General features: G+C 31.9%; 3 protein-coding genes across 5 annotated transcripts; 1 reads left to right on the top strand and 2 right to left on the bottom strand.

Moving 5' to 3' along the window:
- Positions 1-391: 391 nt before the first annotated feature.
- Positions 392-1,773, bottom strand: LOC108328568 (anaphase-promoting complex subunit 13). 2 transcript variants are annotated; one of them, XM_017562446.2, is made up of 4 exons: positions 1,623-1,773; positions 1,290-1,402; positions 1,128-1,181; positions 392-607 (listed from the first exon to the last, which is right to left on the bottom strand). In XM_017562446.2, exons 2-4 carry the CDS (start codon positions 1,363-1,365, stop codon positions 546-548), a joined length of 192 nt encoding a protein of 63 aa, XP_017417935.1. In that variant the 5' UTR covers positions 1,366-1,402; positions 1,623-1,773; the 3' UTR covers positions 392-545. The 2 variants fall into 2 exon arrangements, with proteins under 2 accessions (XP_017417935.1, XP_017417936.1); XM_017562447.2 differs by lacking the exon at positions 1,623-1,773 and adding an exon at positions 1,487-1,613.
- An 872-nt stretch (positions 1,774-2,645) lies between these two features.
- Positions 2,646-8,470, bottom strand: LOC108329359 (DEAD-box ATP-dependent RNA helicase 3, chloroplastic). Of its 2 annotated transcripts, none has more exons than XM_017563530.2 (10): positions 7,932-8,470; positions 7,712-7,845; positions 6,906-7,320; positions 6,063-6,161; positions 5,405-5,629; positions 4,434-4,811; positions 3,895-4,035; positions 3,686-3,781; positions 3,232-3,563; positions 2,646-3,092 (listed from the first exon to the last, which is right to left on the bottom strand). In XM_017563530.2, exons 1-10 carry the CDS (start codon positions 8,355-8,357, stop codon positions 3,005-3,007), a joined length of 2,334 nt encoding a protein of 777 aa, XP_017419019.1. In that variant the 5' UTR covers positions 8,358-8,470; the 3' UTR covers positions 2,646-3,004. The 2 variants fall into 2 exon arrangements, with proteins under 2 accessions (XP_017419019.1, XP_017419020.1); XM_017563531.2 differs by having other exon boundaries at positions 6,906-7,317.
- Positions 8,471-13,594: 5,124 nt separating this feature from the next.
- Positions 13,595-18,446, top strand: LOC108329601 (uncharacterized). Its single transcript, XM_017563886.2, has 6 exons — positions 13,595-13,960; positions 14,838-14,911; positions 16,039-16,188; positions 16,492-16,777; positions 17,312-17,545; positions 17,736-18,446. Exons 1-6 carry the CDS (start codon positions 13,805-13,807, stop codon positions 18,093-18,095), a joined length of 1,260 nt encoding a protein of 419 aa, XP_017419375.1. The 5' UTR covers positions 13,595-13,804; the 3' UTR covers positions 18,096-18,446.
- The last annotated feature ends 194 nt before the right edge of the window (positions 18,447-18,640 follow it).

Raw genomic sequence — 18,640 nt, 5'->3', positions numbered from 1 at the left:
GAGTTACTATAACTACCAAGACCAACTTGTGACGACTTATATTTGTCATTTCTTAAAAAATTGTTTTAAAATAAGCGATTATTTATTTATCAGAAAGTAATTACAAACAAACACTACCACCACCATTATATATATTTTTTTTGCATGATGATTTCACTGAGTTTAGCATCTATAATCTCTTTCACACCACTCCAACTTCGTAACACTAAACCAAACCAATGACGCAACGTCCGCCACCATATCTTAAAAAACTTTATATTTCTATTATAAATCATTTACTAATTTAATAGACTTCTGAGCGTACCAATAACCCTTAGGCTCGGGGATGCCCTAAAGTTGCTTAAACCAGCAAAAATCCAAGAGTGCTTTCATGACAGTAAAACAAATAGTATTCAGCAATGACACAATTCAGTAATACCATATCAGGTTTATAAACTTTTAACAATTCCTTACCTTAACATGTTTATAAACTTTGAATTCATTAAACAGGAAGCATCATCTGTACTCACTAACTACAAAGCATAACATAAAAGTAAATGAAACTTCTATTCTTGACCCAAGGCAAGATCGTGCCAAGCATCCACGTTAACTTGTTGAGTCTCCTGATCTGTGACACATAGCAAAGTACACTGTTATAATAGTCAAGAAAATTAGATACAACCCTTCAATAGAGAGTCATCTTGCCAACAATGAATTCTTAACAAACCCATTAACGATAATATATTTCGCAAACCAATTTCATATTTTTGTATCTTCTTCTAAGGATGCTGTTACATGTCAATGCACAAATGTGTGATTTACTTCAAAAAGAAAATCTTTTCAGCACACCAGTTTGATATAATTTGGTATCTTCTGAGATTACTAATTAAATTTTAATGAACAAACGAGGGTATCTTAAAAAAAAAAAAAAAAAAACTACTTAGTGTGTGACTGGGTCGATTTTTAATTCAAAATCAATTCATTGCAAATCCAACTCGAACATATGAACATTTGTCTGAATTCACGAAGACCAGTATATCAACGTAGTTTTAGATAATGCAACATCAATCAAAACTGTTTTTCCGAACCAAACTGAAGAAATTGATAGTCCACAAAATATTACTGAAGTTGTCAACGAAGAGACATACTTGAGTCCTCAGTATCATCTGTCCTTACAACCAGTGTTGGGGGCAGTGGAAGATCTGTAATAAAAGCAAGAAAGGTATGGGCCCATCACATACCCATGTGGATATAAAGATGAACAAAAAGATCCTTGCCAGAGGGAGGGAAGGAAAATAAAAGCTACATACCATCATCAGGGAGAGTGTCTCTCATCCATTCTTCATCAACAATGTCAATTAGAATTCCCAAACTCAGTTCTGCCATTTTCTTTTTTTGATTTTCACCAAGCTTGTTCGCTTTCCTGTTCAATGTGAATTGTCATTGTATAAAACTAAATAAATTGATTAATGCAAACAAAAAGGGTGGATGTTTTCGTATGCAAAACCTAAATTTTAATTCCCCACAGCTAAGATGCAAGAACAATCTCAAGTAATAAAGAAATTGAAGAAGATGGTAAGAAGAAAATGAAATTGAAGACTCGGAAAAAGATGATGTAAATGGAGAAAAGGAGCAAAAGGTACCGATCTGATACTGAGTTGTTCAATCGGAGGTTGTGCTGTCCCTGCCCCGCTTCAAATTATTATTAAATACATTTATAACGGCTTTAGCGAATTGATTATAGTGAATATTTTCAAACTGTTTTCTTTATCAGCAATAAAAACATATATAAAATAAAAAAATATTTGAGATGTTCCGACTCTTCACACATAAAAAGAACAAAATTTAAAATTGTAGAAAACTAAATGAGATATAACACTTATAACCTACTAAAAAGGGATATAACAGTTTAACATAATTATTCTAGCAAGCAAGACAGAACACATTTCTATACACATACCGTTATTCTTTGTATATGTTAAGTACTTATTGTGAAAATTATATCTTTTTTTTTAATGCTTATTAATTGGAATACTGTGATTTTATCTTTAAAAAAAATATGCATATTTTTTTATGTTATAATATTTTTAAGAAACCTTTATAGACAGTTTTCTTTTTATAAAATTATGGCATATAATACATATTCAATTGGTTTTATAATCATATGAGTTATTTTATGTTTATGTTAATTCAAATATATGTATATTGTAAACAAAACAAAAAAAATTATTTATTCTTAGTATAAGATTTTTATACTATCAATTAATATAAAGGTTCACATAATTTTGAAGAAATTATTATCCAATAATTAGTACGAAAAAAGTTAAATTATTTTAAAATATAATATATATATATATATATATATATGTGTGTGTATATATATATATATATATATGTGTGTATTTGTGTCTTTGTTTTCATATTATTTTTTTCAAAACATATTATTTTGTAAAAAAGCAACTAACACTACTTAATAAACAGTTTGTTGTTCGATTAGAACATTTATTTTTTATTTATGAGAAAAAAAAATAGTAACTACTAAGAGCTGTAACTGTTTATAATGGCATTTTAGTTCGTATTAATGAAAACATACTCATGTATTTTCACTTTTATCTTATGATAATAAATGATGATTAATTCAAATTTTACCTTATGATAATGAAAGATGCATAAACCTGTAGGATTTCATCTTTCATTCATTTTTCCAGTCTGTTCCTAAACCGGGAAGGTTCAAAAAGATATTAAATAGCAAGTTGAGAATACAGGACCATACAACTAACCCCTTAAACCCAACCCAAAAAAGAAGATAAAGCACTATTCTTAGCCCAAACAAATACTACATTTCATAGACACAAAAAAGAGGTCCCTAAGGAGATCACGCCAACACGTGAGATGCAAATTAATATTGGTTCTGTAACTCTTTCGGTAAGCATGCTTCAATTTTCCGGAACCCATCAGGCCAATAACAGTGGCAGAAGTTCATATCTGTCTTGGTCAAAGCGGCGCCCCAAAAAAATGTGGGAACTTAAAAAAAGCTTCGCCGGTTTGAAGATTTTGGACAATCTGATGCACGATGCCCAGATTCCCCACAATTGAAACAGGCCCCTCCAAATCTGCAATGCACATTCATGCCATATCAGTGACACAGAGACTAAATAAATATCACACGAGAGGGTATTGTAATTCGCACAGGATGAAAATTCTAAATAAAAAATTTAAAGAACTATTTGATCATTGAATGCCTATTATAACCTGTCTGATGATGAAGGCCTGCTTGATCGTCTACCTCCAATTAGCCAATCATCCCCACCGCTTTTACCTCCTGCTCGAGACCAGCTATTGCCACCAGTTTTAAAATTTCTACCACCTCTCCTACTAGATCGATCACTGAAGTCGTCATCATCAGAGTCTTCCCCATCCCATCCCCTTGAGGTCTTAAAACCTCTCCGGTCCCTAGAAGCAAAACTTCCTCCCCTAGAAGTAAAACCTCCCCTAGAAGTAGATCCTCTTCGGTTACCTCGTTCTCTGTCAGCGAACTTCCCATAGAAATCACTTGGAGGCCCATCATCTTGCAAAGAAGGTAGCTGCCAATACAAAGTAAGATGCAATGCGTTTATATAATTTGTACAACAATTTTAGCGCCAGTATACGAAGAAGAGAACAGGCAGAGACAACAAAGAATTACTATTCAAATATTGTAATATACCTTGGTGATCTTGGAAATGGTGTTCCCAGGTGGTATGTCCTTAGTAAGCAACTCTTTAGCAATCTCCTCGGGAAGATCAAAAACGGCTCCTTGAACCTGTGTGGGCACAATGTCAAATCGTTTGAACTGTGTGGTTGCGTTCCCAAGAGGATTGAAGTTCCAAGTAGAAAGTATAAAAAATAAAACGAGAAAATAACTCGGATACAAACCCTTTCATCTGCAATTATATGGATTTTTCCAACTTCATCAGCAGCTGATGAAAAAACATCAGAAAGAAACCCAGTGACTGATCTTGCAGAAAAATATCTACTATTTTCCGAATCCCGAATTAGTTGCAACGTAGTCCATCCCTGAAATACAAAACAGTTTAAGAAAAAGCAGTTAAAAATCAACATAAAAAATCAAGCATCCGATAGTGTTTGTTCCAGGTGGTATGTCCTTATTTAGATAATAATCGAACACATAATAAAGCAAATGAAATATCCACAGGCCACAGGCCATGCTTTGTAACCTCCATGAACTAGGGAATGACCCTGAAGACACTATTTTTAAATATTTTAAAGGTAAAGATACACTGATTTGGATCATGGATTAGTATTATTGTCATTTGGATAGTCTTTCCGAGCAATTGTTAAAATAAAAACCCTGGTTCAATTGCAAGTAATACGTTACTTAAATATGAAGGCAACATTTAGAAAGTGGTTACTTGTTAGACTGGATAACAAGGGAAATATAAGATTCACAACACCTGTTCGTGGGTGATAAGAGACCGGGATGATGGAGGTCGGGAGAATCCACTAAGTTGTGCAAGGGCAGCTGCAAGGGCAGTTGTTCCTTGTTCTTCGATCAGTTTTTGTGCAGTTGGGGTGAAAAACTGAATAGATTCGGGATGAACTCCACCAAGTGTGGCAACAACCTGCTCGGCAGATGACCCCAAGACCTCTTCCATAGCTGGCGGACTAACAAATTCAAACTTGCAGCCTACATCACGTTCAAGGGATCTAACTGTTCTCCTCTGGCTACTGGTGTACAACAGAATGGCAGTACCTTGTTTTCCAGCACGACCAGTACGACCAGAGCGGTGTACGAAAGTCTCAGGATCATTGGGAAGCTCATAATGGATAATCTGAATGAAACAGGTAGCACCAATAAGCTTTTCAATACGTTGAGAAGATATAGCGTTTTAGAGCAAGCCAAGACATTAAAATAGAAACCTCCAATTCAAATAGAGATTTTAAACATCTCTGAACAGATTCAATTGTGAAGAAATAGTTAAACAAAAATATTAAAATAAAAACATTTTATGTCCACAGTTTATCAAATATAAAATTCTAAATCCTTATTCAGATCAGACGGTGAACAGTGGAAAAGACTGAAGAAAAAGCCAAATGTAATCATTTTTACAAAATGGGAGACCTTAATTTTACCATGGCAAGCACCCAATAAGACTAGACAAATCACACATCAGAATAAGCAATAAATTTCTAGTCCAATCTAGGGTTAAGCCATCCCAAACTATTTAACCCTAAATTCCAAAAAAAATATAACTAGATCGTGAATCCGCTATTGAATAACCTAAGTGCCAGCATAAAATTACTCAAGTGATTTGCTTTATTAATCCACAGACTCATCAGCATTAACTCTAAGCTAATAAATAATAAGTCCATGAGGGAGATCAGATGGTTAAAATGCACACTGGGAAGCAATCTTTGGACTCACCAAATCAACATTTGGAATATCAAGTCCACGAGCTGCAACATCAGTAGCAACAAGCACCGTGAATTTTCCTTGCCGAAAACCATTCAATGTTCTTTCTCTCTGATGCTGAGATATATCGCCATGCAGTGCTTCAGACGTTATACTATTTGTTAATGCCAATGATACTTCATCAGCATCTTTTTTTGTCTGTGTAAATACAATAGTCTTCCCACCCTTTGCATAAACCTGAAAGACAAGGAACAGTAAGAAAAATTATTGACTCCTGCCCCCAAAAAATTCCTGGAGAAATAGTAGATTGTAAACCATCAGAAATAGAAAAATTAACTGATTTAATAAGTTTGTTTTGAGTGCATAAAATCCAGAAATTAGATAACTTGGTAGGATGTAATGGATTTGATGATTTTCAAAACAAACAGATAACAAAAATTATCAATTTGTAGATTATAGAGTTAAGAAAATTTGGTAGACTAACTGTTTAAATACGCATTGCATTAAATATTCAACAAAACATTTGATCTTATTAGATTATATCTGTTTGTTACTTAAACTGTTAACTAGTTATATAACTCAATATGATGACTAAACAGAACTCTCACAATGCAAACTGAAGAGAATATGAACATCAATGTAAGGTAGAAAACTTTAACAGATAACTTACAGTTACGAGGTCAGAGAGAATTGTCCGCTTAGAAGTGGCAGTAGCTGATATAGCATAAAGTTTTATCCCTTCAGCGAGCTTTTCTTCTTCATCGCCAACCTGTTTCAAAGAAAAGAAAAGGCATTATAATCATAATATATGATCTTCACATTATAATGCATTGTAATTAAGATTCAACTCGCATCATACAGCAACTTAAACACTATTATGCCTGAATCATTTGAAAATAGGACCACGAAAACTAAAAGTAATTAAGACCAAGGCTAATGTTAATGCTAAACAGAATGAATTTGAAGACCAGAGAGCAGATGCATATAGATTATAATGTAGTCCACACATGAATATTTCCTTTCTTTTCTCTCCAAATCATAGCATAGTGCGTGCCAAGACAAATGACAGAAATTTCACCGCATCACCACTCACTTTAGGATATTATGAACAATGGCGTATGCTTGTAAGCAATGTAAGTTCGACAAGATGAATATGGTAATCATCTATTTTGTCAAATTTAGTTATATGAGCATCTAAACCACACTCTATAAATATTTAAAGTCAACTCCAGACAGCATTAGACAATGTCCTTAACACTAAATTTCAAACCAGCTTGCATAGAACAGCATATGCATATATACAGGCCAAGATTACATATGTACGTAATGCTCTTCACAACAAAATCTTTGTAGATATAATATATTTTTGGCACAATCATATGCTGTACTATCTGTTTACACCGCACTCTATAAACAGAGTCATCAATAGACTAGTGCATGTGTGTTTGTGTGTGAGAAAGAGAGAGACAGAGACAGGTTATTAGAGTGTAAGACAAAAGTAACAAAAATTCACCAAATCAATTGTGAGTGGGTTGTTCAAATATTTTCTCGCCAACTTCTTCACCCAAGCAGGCATGGTGGCAGAGAAAAGCATGCTCTGCCTCTGAGAAGGGAGATTCTCTAAAATCACTTCCACATCCTCCTCAAACCCAACAGCAAGCATCTGATCTGCTTCATCAAGCACCAAATACTGAACCTCATTCAGCTTAAGGCTCTTCCCATTAATCAAGTCAATAATTCTCCCTGGGGTCCCGACCACCACATCTACACCTCGTGAAAGAGCACTCTGCTGAGTAACATAAGAAACACCACCATAAACACAAACAGTGTTGAGATAAGGAGCAGATTCCTTTATCTCCTTCTCCACTTGCTTCGCCAACTCCCTCGTAGGGGCCAGCACCAAAACTCTGGGAAGCCTACCAGACCTTCTGCAACAGAGAAACAACCGCATCAATATGGCCACGACAAAAACCATCATGTATAATTTATAGGTTTATTCAATCATTTGATCCCTATGCCTACGTTAACTTTTTTATTTTAGCCCCTGTATCTAAAAATCCAACCATTGAGTCCATACACCAACTTTTTTAATACATTTTTAGCCCATGTGCCTCCATTTTGTGGCGCCACAAAACTAACAACAGGGTCTAAAACATATAAAATTTGCTTGTGTAGGGACTAAAACGTAGAGTTCGTTGTTATAATGACTAAAATGAAAAGTTGACACAGACCCAGTCTGCAGAGCACGGGAGCAGCAAATTAATAAAACCAATACTCATAGTTATACGAAGCAGAGTGCAACACATGAACAATCATTACCTGAGAGAAGGCTCATCTTCATCTTCAGTGATGCCTTTAATAACTGGAATTCCAAACGCTAGTGTCTTTCCAGTACCGGTCTTCGCTCTAGCAATGATATCTCTACCTTGTAGTGCAGGTACTAACACCGCTCTCTAATCACGCACAAAATGAAGCTAAATGTTGATGATAAACCGCTAGTGTAACCCTAACAGGTAAAAGGATAGGAAGAGAAACGAACCTGAATGGGGAAAAGGTGAGTAATCCCGCGGCTCTTGAGGGAATCAACGAGGCGCGAGGGCAAGTCGAGCTTGGAAATGTCGAGTTCGTCGGAGTTGGAGGGTTCGGCGGGGAGAGAATCGGAGGAGTGTTCGAATTGGTGGTCGGTTTGGTCGAAGTGGCGGCCGAGTCCTTTGAAGGCTTCTTCGCTGAGGAGGGAGGAATTGGGAGTGGCGATGGCGGAGGGGAGGAAAGTGGGAGTGGGCTTGAGGCCCGTTTTGAAGGTGGGCCCAGGGGAGTGGCGGTGGGCTCGGAGGAGGTTGTTGAAGTGAGACTTGGAGTCCAAACATTGCAACCTAACGGAGGAAGTGGAAGTAGAGTTTGGCCTCTGGTAGTGTTCGAGAGCAGGCGTTTGGTAAATGGAAGAAACGCCTATGAGAGAAGCCATTTTTGGAGAGGAAGAGATAGAGTGAGTGAGGAAGATGATAAGGGACAGTGGTGAGAGGCCACGTCGTACGGGAATGAATGTATGGCCTTTCCAACCTCCACCTTGCTCTGCTTCCTCCAGATATATAAGCTCTCCATTATTAGATATTTTTTCATTTTCAAAATTCCCCTTATCCTCTCATTCTTTCTAAATTTTCCTTCCTAAACAGATTATATTCAATTTTTTATATTTTTTAATTTAAACTTTCTCATAGGTATGTAAATATTATTTTTTATTCTGAAGAAATAATTGTTCAGAAAACAATTCAAAAGAATGTTCCTTTATTAACCACTCCATAAGCACGTGTTAATGGAAATGTTTACTGAGTCAGTATATTTAATTAAAGTTCTAAGATTTTTAGTAAAAACACTTAATTACATATGAAGTATATGTTGTGATTTTCAAGGATAAGTTTTATTTGATTGTATTTAAAAACTTTGAATATTGAAAAGCATCTTAGTACAAGTATCAATACATTATTTTATTTAATATGTCTGTGCATCTTTGAAATTTATTTTTTTTAATATGTAAGAAGATGTTTGTTTCCAATCACGGAAAATAAGAGAGCGCTTATTTGAGATTAAAGATGAAAAAACGAGGTAAAATAGAATGTGATATTATTTTGGAAACTTTCCTGCTGCTTAGAGAGAAAATCGGAAAAAGTCTACCCATAATATAATAACAATACTAAAATATTAATTATATTAAGCATCCCGATTAATAATAATAAAATAATAAATAATATAAATATCAATTAAATCATAAACACCTTTTTAAAACATTTTTCTTATTTTTTAATATTTTTCTTTTAATCTAAAAGAACAAATTTTTTTCTCTCAAATTCTCTCATTTTCACTTTTTCATATCTATCGTCCAATCCAAATGCAAAAAATAGTTTGCTCCCAAAGAAAAAACAAAGAATGATATATTTTTTTCAAAAAACAAGGCACAGTATCATAGAAGAAAAAAAAAAAGAAATATATATATATATATATATATATATATATATATATATATATATATATATATTAGATTTTCGCGGGTATACTAAGAAATTGAGTTTGGTATATTTTATATTAATTTTTATTTTAAAAAATATCTTATATTATATTAAAAATAATCAATTAAAATTAAATTAAACATTTAATATTTTATTATTATTATAAATCAAAGAATAATTAAATTAATAAATTTATTTTTTTGTTAACGTCCATTTTATATTAAAATTAATAAATAAATTTAAAATAATTTTTTTATCCTCCACATTAATTAATTTATTTACGAATTTTTATAATTTTTTTCTTTTTTCTTATATTTCTTTTTTAATTTAAACTATCCTTTCAAATTCACTCACTTTTACTCTCTAAATTCATTCTTCAACCCAAACACAAGGTAAAAATATTGAATTGGGTTTAGTTGAATTTTTTACATTATTATGTTAAATCCAATTCACCACAATCAATTGAGTAAAATTTTTTGTTTATTTTTAAATATAATTTCAAATGCCAATATCTTAAGTAAATCAAAAAATTAAGTCACAGTACTTCTGTCTAAACTAAATTTAAACATAAAATAAATAAAAAGTGAGACAATTTATCTGAAATAAGTACAAAAGTAGATATTGGTTAAATCTCGGATTACCGTTTTAAACTCATTGCGATTTTTTTTTTTCACTTCACTTCATTTAATTCTTATAAGCTTAAATTAACATGAAAGAAAAACATTATATATTTTGGATTAGTGTTGAACTGTTCTTAAAAACTATAGATACGAGAGTAAGAACATGTTTTTTTCTAACTTCAAATTAGTTAAAATACTATTCTTAGGATTATATTTAAAGTATTTTTTTTAATTTAAAAGATTTATTGGATAAGAAATCGAGTGTGTATGTATATATATATATATATATATATATATATATATATATATATATATATATATATATATATATATATATATATATATATATATATATATATATATTAGGTTGTAGGATCTCATTGTCATTCTCGTACTTAAGGAATGACACCGGACAAATTGGTATTCAAAACTTTTTATCTTTTTGTAGCATACCGTGATTAATCAAATTTAGTTTTGGAAACATTAAATTTGTTGTGCTTTTATTTTTTTCTAAATATCTGTGATTCAAAAGTTAATAATATTACAAAGTAAATTTTTGTGGTATGAGAAAGAAGAAAGTTTTTTTTTTAATTAGCAAGGTAAAGTTAAGTACGACATGTTGCTTAAAGAACGATAGATAAACGTTTAAAATATTTGTTTCACAAAATGAAGATGTAATATAGAACAAACAACAAACAAACATAAGAAAACATAAGAAGGTGAAGTAAGATTATTAGATTAGAATATAATCATTAGAAAAGCCTGTCCATTCATGCATTAAGCCCTCAATTTTGTAAATGGACACACATAATTAAATACATAAGTGTTTAAAAATAGAATGTTGCTCCCTACACCACCACCAAATTCTTCCTGCATCACTTCATACCTAATTTGTCTTTCCAATAAACGGATGTCGACATCTGTTTCACCTTCAACAGATGTCCACATCCGTTTCACCTTTAATATCCATCAAAGGATGTGACCACGTCCGTAAACTAAAAACTTAAAAAAAAAACAAAAAACTTAATGGATGTGATCATATCCGCTAACGGATGTGACACATCCGTTTAATTAATTATATAAAAAATATTATAATAATTAATTAAATAATAATACATATTAATTATTTTATTAAATAAAATGAAGTTAATTTATATATAATTATGTAATAAATTTAAAATAAAATAAAATAATATTTATATATTAATTTAAAATATAATAAATTAATAAACTAAAAAAAAAACTTTACTCAATGTGACACATCCGTTTAATTAATAATATGAAAATATTATAATAATTAATTAAATAATAATATATAATTAAATTAATAATAATTATTTTATTAAATAAAATAAAATTAATTTATATATAATTATGTAATAAATTTTAAATAAAATAAAATAATATTTATATATTAATTTAAAATATAATAAATAAATAAACTTAAAAAAAAACCAACATTTAATTGATAATAATTAATTAAATAATAATATATAAATTAAAATAATAATAATTATTTAATTAAATAAAATAAAATAAATTTATATATAATTATGTAATAAATTTTAAAATAAAATAAAGTAATATTTATATATTAATTTAAAATCTAATAAATTAATAAACTTAAAAAGGAAACTTGTCGCCACTTCCGTTAATAGATATGGCATATCCATTTAATTAATTATATAAAAAATATTAAATTAATAAAAAAACTAAAAAAAAAAGTTGAACGGTGTAGTCACGATAACAGATGTGACATATCCGTTGAAGTATTTTTTTTAAACAGATGTCGACATCCGTTGCAGAAATTTTTTTTGGAGATGTAAAATATTTTAAAATATAAATAATAATTTTAAAATTTTTAAAAAATGTAGTGATGCAATAAACAACATGGGTGGTGTACGGAGTAACCCTCATAAAAATAATATGACAAGACAACAACAAATGTGACACTTTTTCCACCTATTTATTTTTGCTCTATTTTATCCTTTTTCACCAATTTTGTAGTTTTTACAATCTACAATAAATTACCCTTGACGACAATCAATAAAAATAATAGTATTTTTATGTTTTGATAAAAATTTTATTATAATAATAATTATATCACATTTTTTATGATATTCATTATTTTTGTTACAGAAAGGGACATAAAAACAAAAGTAATTGTATTTCCACTGGTCAGCATAAAGCGGAAACTATCCTTAAGTAAAACGAATTAGTGCATATTTAATTTAATGTTTAGATATTTGAATTAATGTTAGATGCGAGCAAATAAAAAAATCAAATAGTTTTAATTTAAATGGGAATCTTAATAAAATATTTGCTTAATTTTATTTCACATAGTTTTGTAAAGCATTGCAAGTTTCCGATACCACATCAAACTCGAAATATCAACTATTGACACAGTTTCACACTACTTGTGTTATTTCTATGAAAAATTGCGTTATTATCTTTTACCTAAAATAACGACATTAAGTGTAATGTCGATTTTACTTTATCAGTGCAATAAAATCATATCATCTGCTTTTCTCCAAAGTCTGTATTTTTGCAATAGTATAGTAAATCAATTGTTAGATTTCATATTTTCATATGTATAAACAATCAAGCTGAATATTTCACATATATAATAAATACTAAAACTTAAAATTATAATTTTAAAATATGAATAAATATGCTTTTTGTCTGGGGAGTATTATGTAAAATTGGAAATAATTTTTTATCAAAACTTTGATACCAATTGATTCTTGTATTTTTTAAAACATTGGTTTTAATCCCTATATTTTAACAGCTTAAAAATTTATCTTATATGTTAAACAAAATCCCAATTCAGCATCAAAATTCCCTAATTTAAACGTATCATTTTTAAACGGTACTGTTTTCTTTTTAATTTTTTTTCATTAAAAAATAAAATAAATAACATATGTCAAATATGTGTCACCACACGTATCAACGTCTCTAATCTTGAACTGAAATACGGTTTGTCAAATAGAATAAACTTTAACAATATTAAAATAAAAATAAAAATCAATAATTTTAAAAATATAAACCAAATAATGTAAAAAGTTTTGATAGAAAATTGTTTTCAATTTTACGTAATACATGAATAACAGAAACATATTTATCTTTTTAAAATCTATTTAAGAAAATAATTTAGTCAACCGTTAATCAATGTATTTTCTAAAATCAAATTTATTAAATAAAATAAAGATTATTTTGATAAAATATAAAATAATTATCAACCGAAACAAGTGTTTGTCATAGACAATGAATTTTCTCATAGCGTGTTGGAAGGAAGGGTCTAAGGGAGAATCTCGTGACAACGGCGTGTGATGCACGCTCCGTGTATTAGTGGTGAATAATACGTCAACAAATTTTACATAAAAGATTAAAATTATAACATTTCTAAGTAAATCAATTGAGATGATTAAATAAGGACCAAAATAATATAGTTCCATCACATAAGTAAAACGTAAGACAGTTAAATGATTGATTTATCCGTATTTGAAAACACAATTACGATAGTTAAATGAAACTTAAAAACGCAATTAATTCTCCAAGTTAAAAACAAAAAAGCATTGTATTTGCATAGCTGTTATGACGAGTTTCCAATTTTGATTTTCCTTGGAAAGCCAGCAGTCGCCATTATTGGTGACAGTGAAGCATTCATCTTCTTCTCCAATTATTCGCTTTAAACTTAGCGGATCCTCCCTCGTTGCCTTTTCTCCAATTCCTTCAATCTTCGATTGTCGTTAGGGTTTTCGCTTTCCGAAGCTTGAAGGGAACCCGGAATGGGGGTTCTGGTGCCTTTGTTCCTCTACGTCGTCGCTTTCTTTTGCACCGTTGCAGCTATCGCTTTGGCCGTTCTTCACATTTACCGACACCTTCTCAATTACACTGAGCCCACTTATCAGCGCTTCATCGTTCGGATTGTTTTCATGGTTCCGGTGAGTTACTTTTTCATTTCACCTCAACCACCTCATCAATTCATTCATCTGATGGTTTCAACTAGGGTTTCTTCTCACTGTCAATATTTAGTCGCTTTTCGTAATTGGACTAACCGTTTCACTTCATACAAAAACCTTTGAACTTCTTCACTGGAAATCTTGGGGCGGAAATGTTAATTGGGTTATCAGATTGTGCGCTGTTCTTTATTCATCGTCTTAATGCAGAGAGTTTTTGTTTCCGGGACTGGATTTTCTTAACTACAGCTTGGTGACTGGTTGACCTAATTGTTTAACTATTTGTTCTGTGCCAACTATATTTAGTGTGTTTCAGCGAGGAGTGGGTTTGCAAATTTGATGCTAAAGGCCTTGATTTTGTATAAAATTTTTTTGGTAAAAAATGAGTTTTAGCATGTAAGTGAAGTGATCTGTGTTCGGAAACAATTTCTCTCTAAAGCAATTCTATAGGGAAATTTGCTGCTCAACTCAAAAGCTACATTTTCACCCTTGACTTTATGCGCAAACTTGATTCCAGGAAATAACGACCGAACGTGGTATATATATAATTTTTTTTGCACAATCCCATTTGTCACTTCTGAAAGCTAGGTGAGGGAGCATGGAAACTCCTCCAGACAGTGTTAGTTACTTAGTTTGATATGCCTGAAGACCGAATTTTTCTGTTTCTTTGTAATTGCAGTTACCTACCACCACATGTTTTTATCTGTATATTTCTTGACATTTACTTGGTTCTTTACTTTCATCTTCATTTTCGTTTCATTGCTCTCTTGAAATTTCACCGGGAATACCATCATTCTGAGTTATATAAAATTTCTTTTTATGATTAATTTTAAACATTTATTAGTTTAATTTTCTTTTACAGGTTTATGCACTAATGTCATTCTTGTCCCTTGTAATACCTGGGAGTTCAATTTATTTTAATTCTATCCGGGAAGTGTAAGTTCATCTTTCTTTCTTTCTCTATTTTCTTGATTCTTACTGATGTTTAGTCTGAATTCCTTTTTTTTTTTTATGTTTTGGTTGTGATTAATGGTTACCTGTGGTACATGAATTGCATATTGTTATTCTACACTGACTGTGACATAGGAGGCCTTAGAAGTAGTTATTTATTGTCTTTCTATTCAGAACTATCTGCTATGGTACCCTACTCTAAATAGGCTCAAATTCCTAGGAGTAAAACATTTGGGTAATTCTTCAACAAGATTGATTTTTCCTCAGAGCATATATGAAAACATGTCAATGGTTTGCTTAAATTTTTACCTTTAGACAATAACTTCCAGCACGATGACTAAAATGGGTGTGTTATTTGTAATTGCAAAGTACCTACTAAGCTCAAAGGCAAGCTTTATCATATTGCTCTCCAGCTATATTCTGTTAATGACAATGAATGTTGGATTTCAAAGGGATATTAAGAATAAGGGTGAGAGTAGTAGAAGTGAGAATTTTAAAATGAACTTGTGATCAAACAAGAAAACACGTGATATAAAGTAATTACATGCTAGTAGATACTAATGTTGCACTGGTTAAGGTAGTGTAAACATATAAAGAAGACAATTGGATCCAACGATGATGAGAATTGATTGGTCTTGCGGAAGGAGAAAGAGAGATAGACTCTTAAGGATATTGGGAGAAGTTGTTAAGACCTATGTTATGGTAAATAATATCTTTGAAATTTAGTCTTTAACCGAATCAAATAACCTTGTGTGATTCATATAGTGGACCTGGTGGGATAATACAGCCTTTTATTGTTACAGTACCGAGTAGCTTCCAATGTTTAAGAAAAGTTACATCATTCCATTGTTGATGTAAGTAAGGTGGTATAGCTGCTGCAGAGTGCTTTCATATGCAAGCACAATAGTAAGAAGGCAATTCCTTCTCCTTGCTCGCATCTCCATGCACTCTGCTTTGTACTATTTAGCGTACTTGCCTACTACATTTTAGTTTGGAAATTTAAGTGCACTTTGCAATTTTTTTGTTGTCCTAAAATTATACTGAATTTTGCCAACCTATGTTTATTAGACTGGTGCAATTTCATGATTGATTTCTCTTGTCTACCGTTTCAGCTATGAAGCTTGGGTCATTTATAATTTTCTGTCGTTGTGCCTGGCATGGGTTGGTGGTCCTGGAGCTGTTGTAATAAGTTTGAGTGGTCGAGTTCTGAAGCCATCATTCTGCTTGATGACTTGTTGCTTTCCTCCTATACCGCTGGATGGGTGGGTTTATATCTGATTCATATTTTTGGACTAAAAGCTTTTGTACCAGAATATTGTTAGTTATATATTCCTTGAAAACTATACCTTGAATTTTCTATGGAGTTTTTTTATTACCTATTTTGTAACTTGTAAGTTCTAGAATGATCATTTGCCACACGATATGCAGAATTATTTTTGGGGATTATTTATTGAAAAATAACTTAGACATCCCAGAGAGGCATTGGATTGGATTTTAGTAGAAGCTTATAATATGGTAGCATGATAATATACATTCATTTCTCACTTCTAAAACTTATATTTCAGGCGTTTCATTCGAAAATGCAAGCAAGGATGTCTGCAGTTTGTGATATTGAAGCCCATTTTAGTTGTTGTTACACTCGTACTTTATGCAAATGGGAAGTATAAAGATGGAAATTTCAGCCCAAAGCAGTCATACTTGTATCTTACGATCATTTATATGATCTCATATACAATGGCTCTCTATGTGCTTGCTTTGTTTTATGTGGCATGCAAGGATCTACTTCAACCATTTAATCCAGTTCCAAAGTTTATTATAATAAAATCTGTTGTATTCCTGACTTATTGGCAGGTGATTTTACATCTCATTCATATTTATGGTTCATTGTTTTCTCTTAATTTTGACTGTATCTTGTTGCTGGTTATATTTTAGTATAGGAAGAACAGAAAAAAGAGTGTCGTTTTTTGGGTACATTGTGAAGAGTAGAAATTGTATTTCTGTTTTCTTGTGACCTTCAGAAAGGATATGAGTGTAAAGTAAAATGAGGATGTCCTGTTTGATCTTGGGATGAGCTGTAACTTGTTTGGAGATAAATCCTCCATCACTTTAAAAGAAGGAAAATAAGTATTTTGCGTCTTAAATCTTGGGATATAAAGTCATATATCTTTATTGAACAGACATTGGATATACCCTGGATTTATAACACCTTTGCTTATATATATATATATATATATATATATATATACAGCTTGCTGTCCTGTGGGAATTATTTAGAATTTAAAGATGACTAAGTGTTAGTTTGGTGTTGTTTCGTTCTAGGGATATTTTCTTTTTACTGTTGAGGGTTGCAGCAAGGTGACATGTTTATTTATTTTCATTTCTTAGGGTGTGTTATTCTTCCTTGCTGCAAAGTCTGGATTCATTGAGGATGCCGATGAAGCTGCCCTGCTCCAAAATTTTATCATTTGTGTTGAGATGCTTGTTGCTGCTGTAGGGCACTTTTATGCATTCCCATACAAAGAATATGCCGGTGCTAATATAGGTGGATCCCATGGTTTGACTGCTAGCCTTGGGCATGCTTTGAAGTTAAATGATTTTTACCATGATACAGTGCACCAGGTGAGTCTTGCTTTGTATGCTCTGTCTGTAACACTGTTAACATGGCATTTGCTTCAGGCTTATGCCTGGCTTTGCAACCGTTATGCCACAATGCATTTCTAGTTCCCCATATTATTGTTGAAATTTATGAATCTCCTTTGCTTTCATATTTTCTCTGCGGATAATTTGATACTAATCAAACTTGTGGCAGTTTGCACCAACGTATCACGAATATGTTCTCTATAATCACAGCGAAGGTGAGGAGGGAACTAAGAAGTACAGGTCGCGAACTTTTGTTCCAATTGGGCCTGAGATGGATTCAGTGAGAAGAAATAGGAATATGTTTGGAAACAAGTTGGATGACATACAGCTCTCAAGTTTGTCTTCTTCTACCAGTAGCAGTCCCTCAAATTCGTTGCCTGATGATTCAAATTCTGTTGCAACGAAATCTTCCTTGCTTGTGGATTTGTCCAATTCTACTCCGGAACCATATGACTTAACCGTTATTGACTTGGATGTATCCAGTTACCCTGAAGAAGTTCCTGCTGTTGATCAAGCTGGTGGTAGGTGATCATGGCGAGTATTCAGAGGTAGGTTTGAGGGGGAACATGTTATCGCTGGAGGAGATTAGAGGGGCATCCGACATATTTTCTGTGCTTGGAAAGAACTGATTGTGGTTTCTTAAATTCTGGGAAAGGAATTAAGCAGATCATGTGCGAACATACATTTCTGTAAACTAGTCGGCCTCACTCTTAAGCAAAGCAGTCCTTGATGTTGATCTCGGTCTTAATACTGTAATTGTCTCCAATGGTTGTGTCCTGTGTGTAAATTGTAGATACGGAACTTCTTGACGTGCCTAAGAGTTTAAACATGAAAAATACTAAAATATTGATTTAGAATTAATTGATTCTTTTCTCCCATACACCATAAGATATTGGTTCTTGTTTTTTATGCTTAATATAATGTTGTTGTCATTATTTACGTTTATGGAATCCTTTTATATTTATTTTGAGTTTGATACTGGTTTTCTCAGAATCTCAGTTACCTTTCTACCATTTCTGGGTTGAAAATGCAGAGCATTTTATTCATGTGAAGCTTTGTCTTAACCATCCTTGG

Source organism: Vigna angularis, chromosome 2 (genome assembly GCF_016808095.1).
Source record: "Vigna angularis cultivar LongXiaoDou No.4 chromosome 2, ASM1680809v1, whole genome shotgun sequence".
Taxonomy (NCBI): Eukaryota; Viridiplantae; Streptophyta; class Magnoliopsida; order Fabales; family Fabaceae; genus Vigna; species Vigna angularis.
This window is presented reverse-complemented; position numbering and strand designations above follow the sequence as displayed.